Genomic DNA, 25,830 nt, shown 5'->3' with positions numbered 1-25,830 from the left:
ATAGATAGATAGATAGATAGATGATAGATAGATAGATAGATAGATAGATAGATAGATAGATGATAGATAGATAGATATGAGATAGATAGATAGATAGATAGATAGATAGATAGATAGATAGATAGATAGATAGATAGATAGATAGATATGAGATAGATAGATAGATAGATAGATAGATAGATAGATAGATAGATAGATAGATAGATAGATAGATAGATAGATGATAGATAGATAGATAGATAGATATGAGATAGATAGATAGATAGATAGATAGATAGATAGATAGATAGATAGATAGATAGATAGATAGATAGATAGATAGATGATAGATATGAGATAGATAGATAGATAGATAGACAGATAGATAGATAGATAGATAGATAGATAGATAGATAGATAGATAGATAGATAGATAGATAGATAGATAGATAGATAGATGATAGATAGATAGATAGATAGATAGATAGATAGATAGATAGATATTAGATAGATAGATAGATAGATAGATAGATAGATAGATATGAGATAGATAGATAGATAGATAGATAGATAGATAGATAGATAGATAGATAGATAGATATGAGATAGATAGATAGATAGATAGATAGATAGATAGATAGATAGATAGATAGATAGATAGATAGATAGATAGATATGAGATAGATAGATAGATAGATAGATAGATAGATAGATAGATAGATAGATAGATAGATAGATAGATAGATATGAGATAGATAGATAGACAGATAGATAGATAGATAGATAGATAGATAGATAGATAGATAGATAGATAGATAGATAGATAGATAGATAGATAGATAGATAGATGATAGATAGATAGATAGATAGATAGATAGATAGATAGATAGATAGATAGATAGATAGATAGATAGATGATAGATAGATAGATAGATAGATAGATATGAGATAGATAGATAGATAGATAGATAGAAAGATATGAGATAGATAGATAGATAGATAGATAGATAGATAGATAGATAGATAGATAGATAGATAGATAGATAGATAGATAGATAGATAGATATGAGATAGATAGATATGAGATAGATAGATAGATAGATAGATAGATAGATAGATAGATAGATAGATAGATAGATAGATAGATAGATAGATAGATATGAGATAGATAGATAGATAGATAGATAGATAGATAGATATGAGATAGATAGATATGAGATAGATAGATAGATATGAGATAGATAGATATGAGATAGATAGATAGATAGATAGATAGATAGATAGATAGATAGATAGATAGATAGATAGATAGATAGATAGATAGATAGATATGAGATAGATAGATATGAGATAGATAGATATGAGATAGATAGATATGAGATAGATAGATAGATAGATAGATAGATAGATAGATAGATAGATAGATAGATAGATAGATAGATAGATAGATAGATAGATAGATAGATAGATATGAGATAGATAGATATGAGATAGATAGATAGATAGATAGATAGATAGATAGATAGATAGATAGATAGATAGATAGATAGATAGATATGAGATAGATAGATAGATAGATAGATAGATAGATAGATAGATAGATAGATAAATAGATAGATAGATAGATAGATAGATAGATAGATAGATAGATAGATAGATAGATAGATAGATAGATAGATATGAGATAGATAGATAGATAGATAGATAGATAGATAGATAGATAGATAGATAGATAGATAGATAGATAGATAGATATGAGATAGATAGATAGATAGATAGATAGATAGATAGATAGATAGATAGATAGATAGATAGATAGATAGATAGATAGATATGAGATAGATAGATAGATATGAGATAGATAGATAGATAGATAGATAGATAGATAGATAGATAGATAGATAGATAGATAGATAGATAGATAGATAGATATGAGATAGATAGATAGATAGATAGATAGATAGATAGATAGATAGATAGATAGATAGATAGATAGATAGATAGATAGATATGAGATAGATAGATATGAGATAGATAGATAGATATGAGATAGATAGATATGAGATAGATAGATAGATAGATAGATAGATAGATAGATAGATAGATAGATAGATAGATAGATAGATAGATAGATAGATAGATAGATAGATAGATATGAGATAGATAGATATGAGATAGATAGATAGATAGATAGATAGATAGATAGATAGATAGATAGATAGATAGATAGATATGAGATAGATAGATATGAGATAGATAGATAGATAGATAGATAGATAGATAGATAGATAGATAGATAGATAGATAGATAGATAGATAGATAGATAGATAGATAGATATGAGATAGATAGATATGAGATAGATAGATAGATAGATAGATAGATAGATAGATAGATAGATAGATAGATAGATAGATAGATAGATAGATAGATAGATAGATATGAGATAGATAGATAGATATGAGATAGATAGATAGATATGAGATAGATAGATAGATACATAGATACATAGATAGATAGATGATAGATAGATAGATAGATAGATAGATAGATAGATAGATAGATAGATAGATAGATAGATAGATAGATAGATAGATAGATAGATAGATAGATATGAGATAGATAGATACTTTGTCTGTTATGCTAAACTGTCAGCCCTGAGGTGTGACTGCTCAGCATGACAGACATATGTACACACAGTGAAGGGGTTAAGAGCTGGATTACTAGTTGCTACTTACATCTGCTGTGGGGTCAGAGAGCAGCTCGTACTGCAGGGGAGCAGCAGACACGCACACCATCTTCTTGCTGTAGCCATTCCTTTCCCTCTGAACAGGTCACGAGGAAGAGGGAAACAGCAAGAAGTGAGCTGATTGGGTGGACAGTACAGTGGGCGGGGCTGGGTCTCGTAAGATGAGTGGATTCATCTATCATTCACTTTCCACCCTCTTGTTCCCCCTCCACGCAATGACTCTCTGACAGCTGAGCTGCCACCAATGCTTTAAGCTACATTACTGGGTCTCTTTTGTACCACAGCAGGGACCCAGCAATGTAGAGCAATCATTGCAGCGCTAGTGTGGTGAGGGGGGCCTGCGGGCCCCCCTAGCTACGGGGCCCGGTCGCAGTTGCGACCGCTGCGACCCCTATAGCTACGCCACTGGGCACACTGACTATGGCTGGCAGTGTTATGGGACACTGACTATGGTAGGCAGTGTTATTAGACAGAGAATTTAGCTGGCAATGTTATGAAGACACTGACTATGGCTGGCAAAGTTATAGGGAACGGACTATGGTAGGCAGTTTTATTAGACCCAGACTTTGGCTGTCAATGTTATGGGGCACAAACTATGGTTGGCAGTGTTATGGGGCACAGACTATGGCTGACAGTGTTATGGGGCACTGACTATAGTCGGCAGTCTTATAAGACACAGGCTTTAGTTGGCAATGTTATGGGGCACAGACTATGGCTGGCAGTGTCATGGGGCACTGACTATGGTAGTATGGTAGGTAGTGTTATAGGACACAGACTTTGGCTGGCAATGTTATAAGGACACTGACTATGGCAGGCAATGTTATGGGGAACCGACTATGGCTGGCAGGGCAGCCACCAGGAATTTCTGGGCCCCATACAGCTAAGATGTCTGCCCCCCCCCCCTCCATTACCAGGGATGGGCAACGGAAATTGTGGCACTCACGTTTGTACGTTATACACATTAATTGATTTTGGTGCTGATGTCAATTACAGTGAAGGAAATCATGGAGCCGGCAGTGACCGGTTAATGCTCTGGATTTTGATCTATTTAGCCAAAACGTATCCGACTGTATGGCATACATCGCCCGGGGAATGGTCCAGGGGAAACTACTGAAGTCACTGTCCATGAACAGGGCTGGAGCCTTCTACTAGCGCTCTGCCCAGGGACTATGGCGCTGTTCCTGATGTCCATATACGTAAAGTGACGTCAGAAGCTTTGCAAAGCCTGAGTACACGGCCGGAGCGTCGGCAACACTCTGGCCAGGGATTCTGGCCCTGGAGAATACCCTGACGTCACTTTACATATATGGACAGTGATGTCAGGAGCTTTCCCAGGGACAAAGTCCACGGGTAGAGCACTCGTGATGCTGCCTGGGGACTCCGGAATAGCAAAGTCTACTACGGAGATAATGGAGCCCTGTGAATTATCGTTTACGTTGTTTATAGTGTACGTTAGGAGATTTCCCTATGTACACGATAAACTTAGGGCAATAACATGATGTGAAGGGGCCTTAAGGGAGGGGGAAGCGTTTGTGAGGATGTAAGGAGCACTAATGCTCCGCTCTTACGTTGCCATTAAAGTTCAATGTGTTTTTCCACAGCAAAAATCTGAGGCTTTCCCTTTGATTTCTGACGCAGATGTGCCACAAGCATAAGGCCCTGTTCACACAGAGTTTTTTTGCCACATTTTTTGCAGCTGAAACTGCGTTGAAAACTGCGGCAAAAACCAGCCGAAATCGCCTCCTATTGATTTCAACGGGAAACGAAGGCGTTTTTTTCCCGTGAGCGGAAAAAAACGCTTGCGAGAAAAAGAAGCGACATACCCTTTCTTCATGCATTTCCGTCTCTGACCTCCCATTGACATCAATGGGAGGCAGAGAAAGCCTGAAGGAATTTCGAGCCAGATTTTTCTGCCTGCAAAATACTGTGTGAACAAGGCCTAAGTCCCATTGTCATTCAAAGTTGCTTATCCTAGGCTTTTCCATGTAATATAAGGGTGCACACAACCTCTTTTCAGACTAATGGAGGCATTTCACGCCTCGAATTATGCCTGAAAAGACGGCTCCAATACGTCGGCAAACATCTGCCCATTGCTTGCAATGGATCTTACGATGTTCTGTGCAGACGAGCTGTAATTTTACGCGTCGCTGTCACAAGACGGTGCATAAAATTACGGCTGCGGCGAAGAAGTGCAGGACACTTCTGGGGACTTAATTGGAGCCGTTTTTCATTGACTCCAATGAAAACCAGATCCAATTACGTCTGTAAAAGACGCCGCGAAAAACGCGTGCACTTGTACAAACATCTGAAATTCAGGAGCTGTTTTCTCCTGAAAACAGCTCTGTAATTTCAGACGTATTTGGCGTTGTCGTGTGCACATACCCTAAGTCGCATGCTACTTATTGCTGCGGTGGATTTCTTTTCATGGTGCGGACAAAAATACACGTGGAAAATTCTTCGCAGCATGTCAACTGGGTTGTGGAAACCTCATATGCATGGGATGCAGAATCATCGGCATGTCATCGGAATCCGTATCAAATCCAACATGTGTGAATGGGGCCTTAGAGTTAAAAAAAATCTGTTAGGCAAAATGCACACGATACTTATTACGTGCAAATTTGTCGCGGGTATTTTCGTGCGGCAAATCCGCAGTGTAATACAGGACCAGATCAAGAAATCTCATCTACATGTCGCATTTTCTGCACAAAAATTGACCTGCGGTGCGTATTTTAAAATATGATACATGTCAATTTATCTTGTGTTTCCGCTTGCGACTTGTTTCTGACTAGTTTAAAAAAAATAAAAAAATCTGCAGCATAAAACCTGCACCTATTTCCGCATCAAAATGTAAAAACCGCACCTAAAAACGTATCAAAAAACGCACTATTAGGTGCAGATTTTACCTGCGGAATTACCTGCTGTTTGTGCACCAAATTCCTCAATGTGTGCGTTACAGAATTGGCTGGGGATTTACAGCAAATTAAACCCTTTACATTGTAAAGGATGAAATACGTTACAATTCTGCAACACTAGGGTATGTTCACACGGCTTACTTTCGGCCGCTAGGAAAACGAAAAAAAAAAACATTTTAACATACTTTATACATTTTACAAATGGGGTCAGGAGGAATGGGAAGCAGGATGCATAGGGGGAAACACTCACCAGTCTTCAGGTCCTGTCGGCTGTGTAGAGGAGCTGGCTGGGGAACGGGATCTCCACACGGAGCTTCTGCACATGTTGCATCTTCCCCGTCCAGTTCGTGAAGCTACAACAGGTATGCAGGGGGGACCGCGACCGTTGCTAGGGGGGACGACAGTCCGAGGGGGGGGGCAGCGAAAGCTCGGTGGGCCCCTTTTCTTCATCCATCCATGTGGCCGGGCCCCTAACGGGAGTACTACTATTACTGCCCTGATGGTGGACCTGATGGCTGGCAGTGTTATGGGGCACTGACTATAGTCGGCAGTGTTATAAGACACAGGCTTTGGCTGTCAGTAATTGTAGAGAAGAATTGATCCAGCGCTGGTAATGACTTAAAAGGGAAAACGAAGTCCCATGTTTATTAGAAAAAGAGTAAAACAGGAGGGAGACGCAGTCCCAAGGTGTAAGTAGTCAGGACTTGAACCTGAGCCTACGCGTTTCGAACGCAGTCTGCGTTCTTAGTCATGGCAACTCATTTCTAATAAACATGGGACTTCGTTTTCCCTTTTAAATCATTACCAGCGCTGGATCAATTCTTCTCTACAATTGCTGTCTTACACCGCGGGCCGTCGCGGGGATACGACTGACGCTGCCAGGAGACGCACACCGGTGAGCTGGAGGTTCTCTCCCTTTTCTATATTTGGCTGTCAGTATTATGGGGCACAGACTACGGCTGGCAGTGTTATGGGGCACTGACTATGGTAGGTAGTGTTATAAGACACTGACTATGGCAGGTAATGTTATGGGGAACCGACTATGGCTGGCAATGTTATGGGGCACTGACTATGGTAGGCAGTGTTATAAGACACAGATTTTGGCTGGCAATGTTATGAGGACACTGAATATAGCTGACGAGCCTTTGTTAACCCTCCTGAAAAAAACAACAATTTATGGCACTGGATATTAGAGGTCACAGAATGATTGAAAGATTTTCCATAACACCAAAGTTGTCCCATGCGAGTTATGTCAAATATTACAGGATCTAAAACATCTGAGCTTCTCTCCTTCAGTGATATGGAAGAGGTTCTAACATGGAAAAAAGTACAATTTGTAAGGTTTGGGAGATTAGGGTAGATGCACAATATCCCTGCTAAAACGGAATTCTGCAAACTCAGCCCATATGTTGGTATATTTATAAAATCCCATATTAATGATTACATTATCTAAATTTCCCTGGGACAACTGCACGCCCATTTCTAGTCCCAAAATACAAGACTTTTAGCCCTTATTCACACGGATGTGTCCGTTTTGCGCGCGCAAGAAATGCTGCGTTTTGCGCGCGCAAAAGGTCCGTGTGTCATCAGCATATGGTGAGCGGCGGCGTGATTTTCGCGCAGCCGGCATCATTATGACACTCTGGTTTTATGTTTACAAACAGTGGTTCTTTTTTGTTTTCATTCATTTTTTTTTTTTACTACTGCTGCGCGAATCACGCGCGGCACCCAGAAGTGCTTCCGTGTGCCGAGCGCGATTTGCACGGACCTATTGACTTCGATGGGTGCGTGCGGCGCGAAACACGGACAAATATAGGACATGTCATGAGTTTCACGCAGCGGACACACGCTGTGTGAAATTCACTGACAGTCTGAACGGCCCCATTCATTAACATAGGTCCTTGCGATGTGCGTAAAAATCACGCGCTCAGCACGGACGTATAACACGTTCGTGTGAATAAAGCCTTATAAAAATAAAAAAAACTTACAACGAATTGGGCCACATTTATCAATGTATATGGGCAACTTTTTAGTGCATTTTACTACAAAATAGTGTCCAATTTGTTTTGTGACATACCTGGCCACTTTAGTAAATGCATCATAAAGTCTTATCATTGCTGATCACAGGCATCATACCATTGTCAAATTCTGCTTATTTCTATTCTAGCTGACTTTTTCCAAGATTGCCTGTCAGAAAATGATATGGATGAGATGAATATTGAAATTATGCGGAACAAGCTGTACAAGGTATGGTCTACTGCCCATGGACAGCCAGACACCAACGTCTGTATTTTATACCTGGTGATGACAAATGTTTACAAATCAATGTCTTTACTTTAAATTATATTTCTATATAGTTTACTATGATATAGATTTTAGAATAGGATTTGTATTATTACAGATTTGTAACAGGACTCTTTCAAAGCAATGTATTATTAGAAAATGACTTATTGTTTAGATTAAAAAAAAATTATGTGCTGGTGTTTTTTTAATTTTCCATGTCACTATCTATTGTAAAAGAAAATCCTAAAATCTTGCAGTTTTTACTCTGGCCACTAAACCTCACAATAGACTGACACTTCCTGATCTGTGAAGATCACTTCTCAGCAGTCATCTCATTATCATCACAGGCAGAATTACAATGACAGGTAACATCTCTATATATAGATAACATAAAATCCACTATTCAGAATAGCCTGACCCTTCCTGTTCTGTAGAGATCACTTCTCAGCAGTCATCTCATTGTCATCACAGGCAGGACAGGATTACACTGACAGATAATACCTACAGTATATATATATATATATATATATATATATATATATATATATATATATATATATATATATATATGTAGATAGATAGATAGATAGACATAAGATCCACCATTCATAATAGACGGAAACTTCCTGTTCTGTAGAGATCACTTCTCAGCAGTCATCTCCTTATTACAGGCAGGATTACAATGACAGGTAACATCTCTATATATAGATAACATACAATCCACCATTCATAATAGACTGACCCTTCCTGTTCTGTAGAGATCACTTCTCAGCAGTCATCTCATTGTCATCACAGGCAAGATAGGATTACACTGACAGATAATACCTACAGTATATATATATATATATATATATATATATATATAGATAGATAGATAGATAGATAGATAGATAGATAGATAGATAGATAGATAGATAGATAGATAGATAGATAGATAACATAAGATCCACCATTCATAATAGACGAACACTTCCTGTTCTGTAGAGATCACGTCTCAGCAGTCATCTCATTATCACAGGCAGGATTACAATGAAAGGTAACACCTGTATCATAAAGCTTTAAGCAGATAACACAGTATCATACCATTAACTGTAGGTGATAGAGACAGCTCGGCTATTCCACTCTCCTCCTCCCTGCACAGTGTCCTCTACACATGTCATCGAGCATGCCCACAACACTCTCTCATAGAAGTCAATGAGTCATCTTTAGAATTCATTCGTTTACGTCCGGGAGGCTGCTGTTAAGCAAATCTTTGAACTGCTGTTAACCCCTTAGTGACCAGCCCATTTTAGGCCCTAATGACCAAGCTATTTTATTCGTTTTTCTATAGTCGCATTCAAAGAGCTATAAAGTTTTTATTTTTTCGTCTACATAGCTGTATGAGGACTTGTTTTTTGCGGGATTAGTTGTGCTTTTTAATGCCACCATTTTTGGGTACATATAATTTTTATATTAACTTTTATTAACCTTTTAGGGGGAGATTATAAAAAAAAAACTGAAATTCCGCCATTGTTCTATGCGTTTTTAAATTGACGCCGTTCACTATGCGACGTAAATAACATGTTACCTTTATTCTATGGGTCGGTACGATTACGGCGATACCACATATGTAGAGGTTTTTTTATGTTTTACGACTTTTGCACAATAAAAACACTTTTGAACTAAAATTATTTGCTTTTGCATCGTCGCTTTCCAAGAGACGTAATTTTTTTATTTTTCCATCAATGTAGTGATTTTTTGGGCTTGTTTTCTGCGGGACAAGACGTAGTTTTGAATGGTACTGTTTTGGGGTGCATGGGACTTATTGATTCATTTTTATTATGACTTTTTTGGGGGGCAATGGAAAAAAATTGCAATTTCGCCATGGTTATTTGCGTTTTTTTTTTACGGTGTTCACTTTGCGGTTTAAATTACATATTAACTTTATTAATGGAGTCATTACGGTCGCGGCGATACCATATATGTGTACTTTTTTTTTTTTTTACACTTTTACTAAATAAAACCACTTTTTATGGAAAAAAATGTTTTTTTTGTTTTTTTTTACTGTACTTTTTATTAATAATATTTATTTCACTTTGATGACTTATTTTATTAGTCCCACTAGGGGACTTTACTGTGCGATGTTCCGATCGCTGCTATAATGCTCTGGTATACTTCGTATACCAGAGCATTATTGCCTGTCAGTGTAAATCTGACAGGCAATCTGTTAGGACGTGCCTCCGGCGCGTCCTAACAGGAATATGTCCAGGGCAGACCTGGGGGCTTTTATCAAGCCCCCGGCTGCCATGACACCCCATCGGAGACCCGCGATTTCATTCGCGGGCCGCCGATGGGTGACAGAGGGAGCGCACTCCCTCTGTAAACAAAGTTAAATGCCGCGGTCGCTATTGACGGCGGCATTTAACGGGTTAAACGGCCGCGATCGAAGTAAACTTCGATCGCGGGCGTTGGAGCAGGAGCTCAGCTGTCATCAGACAGCAGAGCCCCGGCTCCTGCCTGCACGGGAGACCCGTGCAGCACTTAGACTAGGCTGACGTGAAAAGGCGTCAGCCTAGCCTAAAGCCCATTAGTGACCGACGTAAAAAGGCGTATTAGTGGTCACTAAGGGGTTAATAGCTCAGAGCAACAGCTGAAGCAAAATGGTCACCCCCATGATCATAAACAGAAAAAAAATAATAGAAACTTTTTTTTTTTTTTTATAGTTAGCTAATATAATTTGTTTCAGTATCTAGTTTTCATTAGAAAAAAATAACAATAACATCAAAAATTCTAATATTAATGAAATAGAGGGAGCAATTGCAGGCATAAAGTACAGATACTCTAATGACCAGTGCCTCTTTCATTTGGCTTTGACCTACAATGTGTTCTCTTATAGGCAGAGCTTGAGTATCTTTGTATACTTTTTATATACTGTATATTTATAGTAAATACTTGATAGGCCATACTCCAAGCTGTATATAGTTAAACAGAGAGCCTTGGGAACAGACCATGGGTTTATGGAATAATGTTAAGAACAAAGTCTCTCTAGATATGATGCCTTGTAGTGCCCTCACATGCCCACAGAATTGTGGTGATTTTGAATAGTTGGCAGATTATTGCAGAGTATTTTTTTATTCTTTGTCCTCAGGGTGTACAGCTAGATGGTGACATTTTGTAACTACTAAGTAATGCTTTCAAACAGGAATGTTCTTATACATTATTATTTATTCACATCCACGCTAGAGGCATTTTAATGTATATGAAAATTATTGCGATGATATAGATGAAAAAAAAGCTTTTTTGTCATCATTAAAAGAGAAGTACAGAAAAAGAATACTTACCAATTGAAAGGGGTAGTCCCTGAATTTACATTTATCACCTATTCACAGGATAGATGATAAGTGTCTGATCGCTGGGACCCCCACCGATCCCTAGAATGGGAGTCCCAAGCACCCTGTTCCTCCTAACTGCACCCCCTGCTGTGAGTAGGAGCATAAAGAGGATCTGTCACTAATTTATTAATGCCCTATCTCCTAACTAATCTAATAGGCGCTATGATGCTGATAACTACACTGTCATTTCTTTTTCAAAAACATGTATTTGCAAAGTTATGAGCATTTTTCTAAATATGCTAATTTGGCTATACTGTAATGTTTTCTAAATGACGCTGTCCAATCAGCATACAGCTTCTTGTGCAGTGAGGAAAAACAGGGGTGGGGTTCGAGACTAGTGATCGGTGGAGGTCCCAGAATTGGGGCTCCCAGCGACCAGAAACTTATCATCTATCCTATGGATATGGGATAAATATAAATTCTGGGAATACCCCTTTAAAGAGCTTTTCGATGATTTTACAATAATAGTGCATCCAAAGGATAGGTTGTCCATCAATGTATGATCAGTGGACCCCTGGATCTCCACTGATCAGCAGTACCTATGACAAAAACGTCCATATGCATATGGCTGTGACTGGTACAGTAGCTCAGCCCAAACAAGTGAATGCGCACCACTGCTCCTTTCTTCTGCTGGTTGGTGGAGCATTGTCATCACAGGCAAGATAGGATTACACTGACAGATAATACCTACAGGATAGATAGATAGATAGATAGATAGATAGATAGATAGATAGATAGATAGATAGATAGATAGATAGATAGATAGATAGATAGATAGATAGATAGATAGATAGATAGATAACATAGGATCCACCATTCATAATAGACTGACACTTCCTGTTCTGTAGAGATCACTTCTCAGCAGTCATGTCATTATCATGTCATGTCATTATCATTATCATGTCATGTAAAATCCTAGAAAAGCCCCATCTGACCAGTGGAAAACAACAAATAAGACATTGTAATATCACAATGAGTCGCAGCAAATGGCAAACCCAGCCCTGATACAGCTATAAATGTACAGATTACAAATGATGTTTTATGATATTTTATGAAGAAATTTTGTATGTTTTTTTTGCCAGTCATATCTAGAGGCTTTCCACAACTTCTGCAATGTTCTAGGAGGAACAACCAAAGAAATAATGTGCCCGATTCTTGAGGTATAAAATTATGAAATTAGTATAATTTAGCATTTTTATATTGTGTAAAATTTTAATTTTTGACACCTGTAAGTTTTATCCAATTAGAATTTGACTGCGCTTATTAATCCATAGGAAAAATAAAAGAGGAATCATTCCCAACATTTATTTTTGAAATATTTTGCTACTTCCTTGCCCTGGGATAAGTTGCCATTTGTAATAGTTAAAAATGGGAATACATTTCCTAAACATGTTCGAACAGCCTTAGAAAGATCCCACGTCCTCCTGCCCTCGAGTGTCATGCACATAAGTCTACTAGACAGACTAGTGTGCCCTAAGACAGGGCTGGCAGGGGCTTAGCTATAGGGAGTGTAGAGGTAGCAGTCGCACCCAGTCCCTGGTGTCTGAGGGGGCCCAAAGACCCCTTTAGAACATGAGAAGACAACATGGAACATGGTAAGTAGGGAGCCCTGTTACAGATTTTACACTGAGGACCAGAAGCTTCAAGTTATGCCTCTGGTGTCAAGCCTTAGGGGTGAACGACCTCTGCGGCCACATATGGCACATTAGCTGCCCCTACTGAAGGGGGTGCCACAGATGGCCCGATATCTGAGTATCAGACTTGTGACCACCATGAATCTTGATAATAATTTTATAGCAACATATATTGTATAGCACACTTATTAGAGTACTTTATATATATGGAGCTGTTATTTGGTCACTGTATATTGATAACGTTTGAGCATTATATATTGTATTAACATTTTGTGGCACTGCTACTTAGGCACTATATATGTATACCAAACGAAAGAAAAGGAGCATCAGACTACCAGAATATACACAAAATATAAAATATAGTTTATTAAATAAACATAATATAAAAAAAATACATACTGAGGCAAATAAAGAAAAAAGTTCCAGAAGATGGCAGCAGGTGTAGGGGAAGGACCTGAGTGGGAATTCTAAATGTCAATCCCTAATAGGCATAGTGCTTAATTGCACCACGCTGTATGCCCCAACACGCATTTCACGTATCGCTTCCTTTAGGGGCACTATACAGTATATAATTTGTGCAGTGTATGGTGGTGGTGAAACTTTATAGCATTGTTTTTTAGGCAACTGAATGAAAATGTTATTTGGCCAACACTAGTAATTGTATGGCATGGGTATTTTGACACATATACTGTACGTACACACACACCGCAACAAATCCCCTATGTAAACATAAGGTTAAAGGGGTTTTCCGGAACAGATTAACTAATTTCTATTTCACTGCACATATAAAAATAATGTAATTTGTAATATACTTACATTTTTATTTAATCTTAAAACACCCGATTCCAGCGCTGGTCATGTGATGCGTCTCCAGTAGCAAAATCCTTACTTCCGGCGCTAGCCCGTCCATGATCTGAGTTCCGTATTCTGGCTGGCACAATTTACGGGTACAAAATTCCTGATGTCACTGTACACTGGGGGAAGTGGTGGACCGGATACTCGCTTTCTTGGGATAGTTTCCGGTCTGCTGCTAGGTGAGAGAAAATGACGCGCAGGGGCAGTGATAGCGCAGGAGTGGGCATGCATGGTAAATACTGCTAGTCTCTGAGCATGCGTGGTTTCTACACTAGCAGTGCTTACCACACGTGCCCACTCCTGCGCTATCACAGCACCTGCACATCATTTTCTCCCCCCTAGCAGAGAACCGGAAACTATCACAAGAAATTATGTCCGGGGCCAGTAGCTAGCTGCTAGTAGCGCTCTGACAAGGACTCCAGCGCTGGGGTTAGGGGATACCACAGAGTCCCAGAGCAGAGCCTATGCTCTGCCCGGGACTCCAACTGTGGGGCAGCCCCTGACAACACTGTCCATATATGGACAGTGATGTCAGGGGATTCTACAGAGTCCCGGAGCAGAGCCTATACTAGCACTCTCCCCGGGACTCCAGCTCTGGGGAAGACCCTGACAACACTGTCCATATATGGACAGTGATGTCAAGGGATTCTACAGAGTCCCGGAGCAAAGTCTATACTAGCGCTCTGCTCTGCTCTGGTACTCCAGTTCTGGGGTCAAATTAAGTTGTTTTTTTACCATTATGTAAGAGAGTGTTGTTTGGTACAGCAGATTTATTGTTAACTCTCACTGATCTAATGAGAGCAGTAAAATGGCAATGGAGATTAGAAAATGAGCTTGGTGTAGGAGGCGTGATGGGTCCCTGCTGCTGGCGCGTGGCATGCTGGGACACAAGCGGTGCATGCTGGGAACTGTATGACCGGAAGAGCAAGACAACAAACACACAGAGGTAAACAAACCTCTCAATCTAAACAAAAGAGAATTGTAATGGCAGGGGGTAGGGAGACGGACAAGTGAGCCCTAATCTACCCGCCACTCTGTCCCTGCCTACTTGCAACGACCCGCCCTAGGCGACGGGGTACAACTGGGCGGCGGTCCCTGCGCTCAGTAAGTGCACGACAAACACGACAAACATACAAGGAACACAAGCAAGGAAAAGGGGCCGTTGCCCACGGCAACACCGTGAGCAACCAGAGTGGTGAACGAGCCGAGTCAAGCCAGGAGTGTGCGAGGTACAAAACGAAAAGCAGAAGAGTAGTCGGTAAGCCAGGGTCTGTATGGAGCAGGATCAAAAATAGCAGGAGCTGTAGCTGGGCCAGGAAACCACAAGGAGGGAAACACAAGCAATAACAAGCACCGAGGGACAGGAAGTGCAGGCTTAAATAGACCGAGGGCGGGAGCTAGCTGAGTCTGGCCAGGTTACGATAGGCTCTCCCACTCCTAAGCCTGCCAGCCTGAATGGTGGAAGCAGGAGTCAGTCTCAGGGATGTATTCTCAGGTGCTGACTGATTAGTTCTGGGAGTTAACCCCGGTGTGCCTGGCAGATCCTTTACAGTACCCCCCCTTTTATGAGGGGCCACCGGACCCTTTCTAAGTGGACCTGGCTTACTGGGGAAACGCAGGTGGAACCTCCTGACCAATACCCCAGCGTGAACATCCCGGGCGGGTACCCAAGTCCTCTCCTCGGGCCCATATCCTCTCCAATGGACCAGGTACTGGAGGGAGCCTTGGACCATCTTGCTGTCCACAATCCTGGCCACCTCGAATTCCACCCCCTCCGGGGTGAGGATGGGAACAGGAGGTCTCCTCGAGGGAGCCAAGGACGGGGAGCAGCGTTTGAGGAGGGAGGCATGAAACACGTCGTGTATCCGAAAAGACGGGGGTAACTCCAGCCGGAAGGAGACAGGATTGAGGACCTCAATGACCTTATACGGCCCAATAAACCGGGGAGCAAACTTCTTGGACGGAACCTTGAGACGCAAGTTCCTAGACGACAACCACACCAGATCCCCGACCATAAACAGGGGGTTAGCAGAACGTTTTTTATCAGCCTGAGTTTTTTGTACGCTCTGGGACACCTCTAGGTTTTTCTGAACCTGGGCCCAGACTGTGCACAGTTCCCGATGAACGACCTCTACCTCAGGATTGTTGGAACTACCAGGTGAAACGGAGGAGAACCGTGGATTAAACCCAAAATTACAAAAAAAAGGAGAGACCCCTGACGAGTTACTGACCCGGTTATTAAGGGAAAATTCGGCGAGGGGAATGAAAGAGACCCAATCAAATTGACAGTCAGAGACAAAACACCTTAAGTATTGTTCTAGAGATTGATTAGTCCTCTCCGTTTGGCCATTGGTTTCAGGATGGAAGGCAGAGGAGAAGGACAGATCAATCCCTAACTTCATACAGAAGGCTCTCCAAAACAATGAAACAAATTGTACCCCTCTGTCCGAAACAATATTGACAGGGACCCCATGGAGACGCAGGATGTGTTTGACAAACAAGGTAGCCAACGTTTTGGCGTTGGGTAGTTTCTTGAGGGGCACAAAGTGGCACATCTTACTGAAGCGGTCCACCACCACCCACACCACCGACTTGCCTTGGGATGGAGGCAAATCGGTGATAAAATCCATGGAGATATGTGTCCAAGGTCTCTGGGGAATGGGCAACGAACGCAGTAAGCCCGCTGGTCGGGACCTGGGAGTCTTGGACCTAGCACAAACCTCACAAGCGGCGACGTAGGCCTTAACGTCTTTAGGCAACCCAGGCCACCAATAATTTCTGGTAATGAGGTGTTTGGTACCCAGGATGCCTGGATGGCCAGATAGTGCGGAGTCATGATTTTCCCTAAGTACCCTTAGCCGGAATTGCAGGGGAACAAACAGCTTGTTCTCAGGAAGGTTCCCGGGAGCTGCACCTTGATCAGCAGCAATTTCAGAGACTAAATCAGAATCGATCGAGGAAATGATTATACCTGGAGGCAAAATACAAGCAGGATCTTCCTCCGAAGGAGGGCTGGCCATGAAGCTACGCGACAGTGCATCAGCCTTAATATTTTTAGACCCAGCCCTATAGGTAACCAAAAAATTGAATCTGGTAAAAAATAACGCCCATCGAGCTTGTCTCGGGTTTAGCCTCCGGGCAGATTCTAGGAAAACCAGATTCTTGTGGTCGGTAAGGACCGTTACCTGGTGCCTAGCCCCCTCCAGGAAGTGGCGCCACTCTTCAAATGCCCATTTAATGGCTAAGAGTTCGCGGTTGCCAATATCATAGTTACTTTCAGTTGGCGAAAACTTCCTGGAGAAGTAGGCACAGGGGCGGAGATGGGTGAGGGAGCTGGTACCCTGGGACAAGACAGCCCCCACTCCCACCTCAGATGCGTCAACTTCCACGATAAATGGCTCCATTTGGTTGGGCTGAACCAGCACCGGGGCCGAGACAAAACACTTCTTAAGGACCTCAAAAGCCTGGACAGCCTCAGGAGGCCAGTGGAGGAGATCAGCACCTTTGCGAGTGAGGTCCGTAAGGGGCTTAGCGATGACCGAGAAGTTAGCAATAAATCTCCTGTAATAGTTAGCGAACCCCAAAAAACACTGTAACACCTTCAGGGAGGCAGGTTGGACCCATTCCGCCACAGCCTGAACCTTGGCGGGGTCCATGCGGAATTCATGAGGAGTGAGGATTTGACCCAAAAATGGAATCTCCTGTACCCCAAACACACATTTTTCGGTTTTGGCAAACAGTTTATTTTCCCGAAGGACCTGGAGCACCTTCCTGACATGCTCCACGTGGGAGGACCAGTCCTTGGAAAACACCAGTATGTCATCAAGGTACACTACCAGAAAAATCCCCAGGTAATTTCTCAAAATCTCATTTATGAAATTCTGGAAGACCGCAGGGGTATTACACAACCCAAAGGGCATGACGAGGTATTCGAAATGGCCTTCGGGCGTGTTAAACGCAGTCTTCCACTCATCCCCCTCTTTGATGCGAATAAGGTTATACGCCCCCCGTAGATCCAATTTAGAAAACCATTGGGCCCCCTGAACCTGATTAAAGAGATCAGGAATCAAAGGAAGGGGATACTGGTTCCTTACCGTGACCTTATTCAGGCCACGGTAGTCAATGCATGGCCTAAGACCACCATCCTTCTTCCCCACGAAGAAGAAGCCAGCACCTACCGGAGAAGAAGAGGGACGAATGTAACCCTTGGCCAGGGATTCCTGGATATACACTCTCATAGCTTCACGTTCGGGACAAGAAAGATTAAATATCCTACCCTTAGGAAGCTTAGCTCCTGGTACCAATTCGATAGCGCAATCGTATTCTCTATGAGGAGGTAACACTTCGGAGGCCTCCCTAGAGAAAACATCAGCGAAGTCCTGAACAAACTCGGGTAGCGTATTCGCCTCCTTAGGGGGAGAAATAGAATTAACAGAAAAACATGACGTACAACATTCATTACCCCATTTGGTTAGCTCCCCAGTATTCCAGTCAAACGTAGGATTATGCAACTGCAACCAGGGAAGACCTAGAACCAAATCGTACGATAATCCCTGCATCAACGGTACAGAGCATTGCTCCAAATGCATGGAGCCAACAAGGAGTTCAAAAACAGGGGTATGCTGTGTAAAATAACCATTAGCAAGAGGAGTGGCGTCGATACCCACTACCGGGACAGGTTTAGGCAAATCAATAAGAGGCATAGCAAGGGACATAGCAAATTCCACAGACATGATATTAGTAGAGGACCCTGAATCCACGAAGGCACTGCCGGTAGCAGACCTACCACCAAAAGAGACCTGAAAGGGAAGCAAGATCTTAGTACGTTTCATATTTACTGGAAATACCTGTGCGCCCAAGTGACCTCCCCGATGATCACTTAGACGCGGAAGTTCTCTGGCTGCAACCTTACGCTTAGGACAGTTGTTCACTTGATGCTTGTCGTCCCCACAGTAGAAGCAGAGACCATTCTTCCTGCGGAATTCTCTACGTTGTTGGGGGGACACGGAGGCCCCGAGTTGCATAGGTATCTCTGAATCTTTCGGGAAGGAACGAAGCAACGGAGCTTCGGGAGGCATCATGGGGGAGTCGGAGGAGAAAACACATAAACGTTCACGTTGTCGTTCCCTGAGACGTCGGTCAAGTCGTATCGCTAAAGCCATAACCTGGTCTAGGGAGTCAGAAGAGGGATAGCTAACTAGCAGGTCTTTCAGGGCATTCGACAGACCCAACCTAAACTGGCACCTTAAGGCAGGGTCATTCCACCGAGAAGCTACGCACCACTTCCGAAAGTCAGAGCAATACTCCTCAACAGGTCTCTTACCCTGACTTAAGGTCACCAGCTGACTCTCGGCAAAGGCAGTCCTGTCAGTCTCGTCATAAATAAGTCCGAGAGCAGAAAAGAAACAATCAACGGAGGAAAGTTCAGGGGCGTCAGGAGCCAAGGAGAAGGCCCACTCTTGGGGCCCTTCCTGGAGCCGGGACATAATTATACCCACCCGCTGGCTCTCAGAACCTGAGGAATGAGGCTTTAAACGAAAGTAAAGCCTACAACTCTCCCGAAAGGAGAGAAAAGCCCTCCGGTCCCCTGAGAACCGGTCGGGCAACTTGAGGTGGGGTTCAAGAGGTGCGGTGAGGGGAACTACCAGGGTAGCATCAGGCTGGTTGACCCTCTGAGCCAGGGCCTGGACCTGTAGGGAGAGACCCTGCATTTGCTGAGCCAGGGTCTCACGGGGATCCATAGTGGTGTCAGGGACCAGGGGTAGACTAGGTATGGGCTTGTTATTATGTAATGGCAGGGGGTAGGGAGACGGACAAGTGAGCCCTAATCTACCCGCCACTCTGTCCCTGCCTACTTGCAACGACCCGCCCTAGGCGACGGGGTACAACTGGGCGGCGGTCCCTGCGCTCAGTAAGTGCACAACAAACACGACAAACATACAAGGAACACAAGCAAGGAAAAGGGGCCGTTGCCCACGGCAACACCGTGAGCAACCAGAGTGGTGAACGAGCCGAGTCAAGCCAGGAGTGTGCGAGGTACAAAACGAAAAGCAGAAGAGTAGTCGGTAAGCCAGGGTCTGTATGGAGCAGGATCAAAAATAGCAGGAGCTGTAGCTGGGCCAGGAAACCACAAGGAGGGAAACACAAGCAATAACAAGCACCGAGGGACAGGAAGTGCAGGCTTAAATAGACCGAGGGCGGGAGCTAGCTGAGTCTGGCCAGGTTACGATAGGCTCTCCCACTCCTAAGCCTGCCAGCCTGAATGGTGGAAGCAGGAGTCAGTCTCAGGGATGTATTCTCAGGTGCTGACTGATTAGTTCTGGGAGTTAACCCCGGTGTGCCTGGCAGATCCTTTACAAGAATAATGGTAAATTATAAAATAAAAATTTAGATAACGATATTTGGGGGCATTAATAGATAAATTGAGAAGCGTTGCAGTGATAAAAAAAAAACAAAAAAAACACCTTTAACTGCAATGCACCACTGGGGGGGGGGGGGGCTCATGAGCTTACTGCACATGATTTATACATTAAAGTATAACTCTACTTTCAGCAAACTGTGATATGTCATAGGGACATATCAGAAGTTGGATCAGCTGTGATCGGTGTTTCTAGTCAGGCTGAATATGGGCTCATAGACGGTCTATGTGAGCTGTCTTAAGCTAAACAAGGAGCGCTAATCACAGCTGAAGATGCAGGGCACTCAGCTCAGCACTTTTGCACCTTTTTTCAGCAACGGTGGGGGTCTCAGCACCCAGACCCCCACCGATCCAAACGTCTGATATGTCTCTATGACATATGATAAGTTTGCTGAAAGTACTCTTTAAACACAACGGGGGAGACTTACTGCGCACCAAATTTATTACATGTTTTAGAGACTTTTTTCACCTTCCTAGACAGTATTGAAAGGGGTCTAGAAAAAGGCGAGTGGCTAAGATGAGGCGTAAAATGCACCTCATTTATTGTTTGCGGCTAAATACTGATGTAACGTTCGCTAGACAAGTTGTGGTGTTAGGAAGTGTCTAACATGTCTATTAAGATGCGTCAAATTTCTCATACAGCTGCGCCACCGTGAAATATTTGGCAGAGTTTCTGCTGTCTGCTCTAGTTAAAATCAAAAGACAGTATAAATAACTCTCACACAATGTATTTCTTAACATGGTATCTACTACTAGATTTATGTTCTACCATCTATCTTCGTTGATCTTGAGATGTCAGCTGGCAGTCCTATGTAACATCCTTTTCTCACTCATTATAGTTTGAAGCAGACAGACGTGCATTTATTATCACTATAAATTCATTTGGCACTGAGCTTAACAAAGAGGACAGAGAGACCTTGTTTCCAACTTGTGGGAAGCTGTATCCGGAGGGTCTGCGACTGCTCGCCAGTGCGGATGACCATGACCAAGTGAAGAACGTAGCTGAGTATTATGCTGTATGTACAACCACAATGGTATTTGTGTGGGCTCTGGTCGCAGTTATCATTTTTTTAAAAATACATCAAATATATATTTCTTTTATACACTATTAGATGTAGTTAAATTGCAAATCAAAGAAATAAAAAATTGTTTTAATGTGAATATCAATATTTCAGTGGCATTGCTACTTGACATAAAATATGGGGAAACTTGCTAAATATGAAATGGGATGTCCCACGATAACTTACACTTCTCTGTTAGATCAAATAAAAAATAATAATTCAAGTGCAATTATTTTAAAAAAACTTTCTGGCTAGATATTGCTGTTAGATACTTTTTACAGCGCCCCCTGGTATTCTTTTGATTCTGTCTTAGAACGTCCATCTAATGTGTGCAGCGCTGATGATCACACATGCCCAGTAGCTCCATCCCATTGCCACGATACAGTTGTACATGGGCGGTGGAGTGATTTCTACTATTGTGCAGGCCAGCCAATAAGAAGCAGCGCACTAGAACCGGCTTCTTACCACCGGCACTGGACACATTAGGTGAACATTCTGAGAGGGTACCAAAAGTACAACATAGGGCACCATAACACCCCTCCTGTCAAGCAGAAAATTAACTTGGCTGGAAATTGTAGTAATCATTCAGTTTGACTTGCCTGGGGACTCCCACAGCTAAGATTAGTAGAGATGCCAACCAGTCTCAGCCACAAAGATATATAAAGAGAATTAAACTTTAGAAGGTTGTGGATTACTTACTGCTAAATTTTTAGCTTTTGGGTGAAGTTTCCCATTAACCATTTAGCATATAGAAAGATTGTGGTAAACTCTGGTCTTCTATTTCTACTACTTTGTGGGATAAAGAACAAGCATAGAGGGAAGACGGAAGCTAAATACATATAAATGCCTGGAGACGAGATTGAACGCCTATATCAGGGATTAGCTTACTCTGAGTGTTGTGGAAGTTTTTTTTTGTTTAGGTTACATGACTTGAGATTACAAACATTTAGGTTCCATGCCAGTACTTCTAGACAGAATTAGACTTAAGGCCCTTTCACACAGGCCAATGATCGGGTAAGGGAGCGTACATATGAACGCTCGCTCAAGATCATCGCCCTGTGTAAACAGGGCAACGATCAACCGATGAACAGGCAAGCACTCATTCATCGGCTGATCATATTGTTTATGCAGCACAAAATATTATCGTTATCAGCAACACATCTTCCTGGGAGACGTGCTGCCAACATGATGGAAATGCATGGGGACGATCGATTGTAGTACTTGTGAAAGGAGCTAACAAGTGCCGATCAACGAGCTGTTTCGTTGATCGGCGCTCGTTTTTATGGCCAAAATTGGCAAGTGTAAAAGGACCCCTACTTCTCATTAGCCTGTAGGCCCAAGAGCATTCTGGTAAGATTGTGATCAGACAGGGTGCAGGTACCACATTCTGGGCCAATACTCTATGCATACCCAAGCTTTTACCAGACAGGGCCAACTGCTGTACAGCCAAGTACTTCCATAAAGTTAAAACTATTGTGAGTTTAAGTTATGTAGGAGGAAAAAACAAAAACTCTGGTGCAGTATTTACATACTTGTCAACAATTTTGATTTTTGCTGGATTGTCCCATGAACTGGACCACAAAAGGGCGGGAGTTTGAGCTCATTTGTATTAATATGGGTGTTCTTGGGTAATTTGTGCCCATTGGAAAGGGACAGGGCTTAAATGTTGGAAATAACATTTTGGAAGTATGTAATTCTTATACTACTGTATATATGCAAGCACTCTTTTTCAAACGGGGGAAACAAGACCTCTATTATCGGAAGGGGTAGACCTCCACCAATCAAATATTGATATGCAGTAAATGTTTAAGGTGGGAAAGCCCTTTTAAAAACTGCATCAAAGTTGCAATGTGTAACTGAAGTCTAAGGACCAGTTCACACAACATAGTACTGAACGTGAACGGCCTTTCTTTTTCTTGGGAAAATCAGGAACAAATCTCAAAGGAAGGAGAAGTCGAAAGAAAATCTTTATACCTCTTTTTTTTTTTCAATCCAGTTTTGAAAAGTCTTTCAAAGAAAACAATAATACCTCCTGTCCTATAGAATTCTGGTTTGTGTTTTGCAGGAATACAGGGCATTGTTTGAAGGAGTTGGAAATGGAACTGGAGAAAAGACATTAGAAGACAAGTTTTTTGAACATGAGGTAGGACATAAAGTAAAAAAACTACACTTAATGAAGTGACTTGACATCTTGTTTATGGCTGAGGTTTTCGTATAACTTGTTTACATTTACTGACAGCAAGCAGACATCTTTAAAACTGTGAAGAGTTGTTTCACAAAAGTATAATAGAACTTTCACTACAAAAAAAAATCAGCTTTAATTATGTAAAAACAGAAAACTCCACTTTCTTGTGACTTATTTTATATTTCACTTTCTTGTGACTTATTTTATATTTTACTTTCTTGTGACTTATTTTATATTTCGCTTTCTTGTGACGTATTTTATATTTCGCTTTCTTGTGACTTATTTTATATTTCACTTTCTTGTGACTTATTTTATATTTCACTTTCTTGTGACTTATTTTATATTTCACTTTCTTGTGACTTATTTTATATTTTACTTTCTTGAGACTTATTTTATATTTCACTTTCTTGTGACTTATTTTATATTTCACTTTCTTGTGACTTATTTTATATTTCGCTTTCTTGTGACTTATTTTATATTTCACTTTCTTGTGACTTATTTTATATTTCACATTCTTTGCCTTTCTCAGGGTTCCGCTAGTTTGTGGATTTTATAAACAGAACTTATGTAAAAAGTAAAGTACATTTTATCATGATTTACAGATGTCACATTTTCTAATTACTTTGTTTTGTTTTGTCATTTTAGGTGAAAATGAACGTGTTGGCATTTAACAATCAGTTTCATTTTGGTGTCTTTTACGCCTATGTTAAGTTAAAGGAGCAGGAATGTCGCAATGTTGTGTGGATCGCAGAATGCATTTCTCAAAGACACAGAACTAAAATTAATAACTACATCCCTATTCTGTAAACTTTTCATTCATTCACAATGTTAATAGTTATAGTACTTAGTTCAGATATTATTTAGGTATAATTATACCTTGTGCGGATCACGCTTCTGTAACATCTTATATATGATATGTTTTATACAGCTGAATCTGTACATGGCAGAATGTATTATGTTTCATAATGTTAAGCAAAAAGGTAATAGTATAAAAATAACTGATCACAGCAGAAGCCATTTTTTGACTCATTTCATTCATGACTGTATTCTATATCCTCTTAAGGCTGAGTTCACACTACGGTCAAAGGCTCCATAGGCAATTTAAGTCATATTATATGGGAAGAATAGCATGCAGTGCTTGTCTTTCTGTCAAAAAGAAGTATACAACGTCACAACCCCAACAGACCGCGCTATAGTCAATGGGGTCTGTCTGGTGCCGTTGTGTGAAGGATCTGGCACCACCATCATAGTTTCCGTGACTTGGATAAGTAGAGTCGTGTGATATATATTTTGCCTTAAACCCCTTAATAAAGAACAACACATGAAACCGAGGTTGGATTTTAATGGCCACAGCAGCCGTTTATTATTTATTTATAGAAAATAAAATTTTCATAACCAAACATTATATCAACATAGAATTCCCCAAAAATTGGAATTCTTCCAAATGCACAGAAAACAGACCCCTAACAGGGTCAATATATAAAACCAATAACATAACCAGGGGAAGCCCTTGAGGTAACTGCAAATTAGAATAGCCATCTGCCACCACCACTTGTTTTTTCCTCCAGCCATAACCCGGCTTGGAGGCACCGCTCACCTCTGCAGGTGGCTTTGCCCATAAAGCAGTTCAAAGAGGTAACACCCTAAGAAGCCTTCCACATATTTTTGGGGGATGCATACCCATGATGCGACCCCCCCACCAGTTTTTACTGACCAACCTCAAGGACTCCCCCCGCCAGCTACCGTGACAACCGAACAACACCGCTAAATACACAACAAACCAAACGCAACAACCATACCATACACTCACCACGCTACAACCACTCAAGATACAAGAAAAAAGGGGCGGATGGGGGGGACTCGATTTTGATGTACTTCTTCCCACTGCTTCCAACGCACTGAGGAAAACAGCGGGAAGACCACGTTACAACCCAACTCCTCCCATCCAACCCCTCCCACCTCCTTACACTATTCTAAACCCTCCCCATATCAACTTCAGCAATTTAACCCATTCCTCACCTACTCCCTCCTATACCTATCATGGCGGCCTCCCCTTACTCCTTTCAGGGCGGCAGTGCGGCCACTCCTTGACTTGGATAAGTAGAGTCGTGTGATATATATTTTACCTTAAACAACTTAATAAAGAACAACACTTGAAACCAAGGTTGGATTTTAATGGCCACAGCAGCCGTTTATTATTTATTTACAGAAAATAAAATTTTCATAACCAAACATTATATCAACATTGAACTCCCCAAAAATTGGAATTCTTCCAAATACACAGAAAACAGACCCCTAACAGGGTCAATATATAAAACCAATAACATAACCAGGGGAAGCCCTTGAGGTAACTGCAAATTAGAATAGCCATCTGCCACCACAAA

At 41.6% G+C, this 25,830-nt stretch overlaps 1 protein-coding gene across 2 annotated transcripts in view; it reads left to right on the top strand.

The window, feature by feature from the left end:
- ATP6V0D2 (ATPase H+ transporting V0 subunit d2) overlaps positions 1-24,459 on the top strand; it is a 66,729-nt gene extending 42,270 nt beyond the window's left edge. For both annotated transcript variants that reach the window (XM_075826036.1, XM_075826037.1), the window contains exons 4-8: positions 7,807-7,886; positions 12,376-12,453; positions 21,040-21,216; positions 23,327-23,404; positions 24,092-24,459. In XM_075826036.1, the coding sequence (XP_075682151.1) occupies positions 7,807-7,886; positions 12,376-12,453; positions 21,040-21,216; positions 23,327-23,404; positions 24,092-24,253 (575 nt within the window). In that variant the 3' untranslated portion in view covers positions 24,254-24,459. The remainder of the gene's footprint in view (positions 1-7,806; positions 7,887-12,375; positions 12,454-21,039; positions 21,217-23,326; positions 23,405-24,091) is intronic.
- The last annotated feature ends 1,371 nt before the right edge of the window (positions 24,460-25,830 follow it).

The sequence above is a fragment of the Rhinoderma darwinii genome, chromosome 5 (genome assembly GCF_050947455.1).
Source record: "Rhinoderma darwinii isolate aRhiDar2 chromosome 5, aRhiDar2.hap1, whole genome shotgun sequence".
NCBI classification, from domain to species: domain Eukaryota; kingdom Metazoa; phylum Chordata; class Amphibia; order Anura; family Rhinodermatidae; genus Rhinoderma; species Rhinoderma darwinii.
Note: the sequence above shows the minus strand (reverse complement) of the source record. Positions and strands in the feature narration are given on the sequence as shown.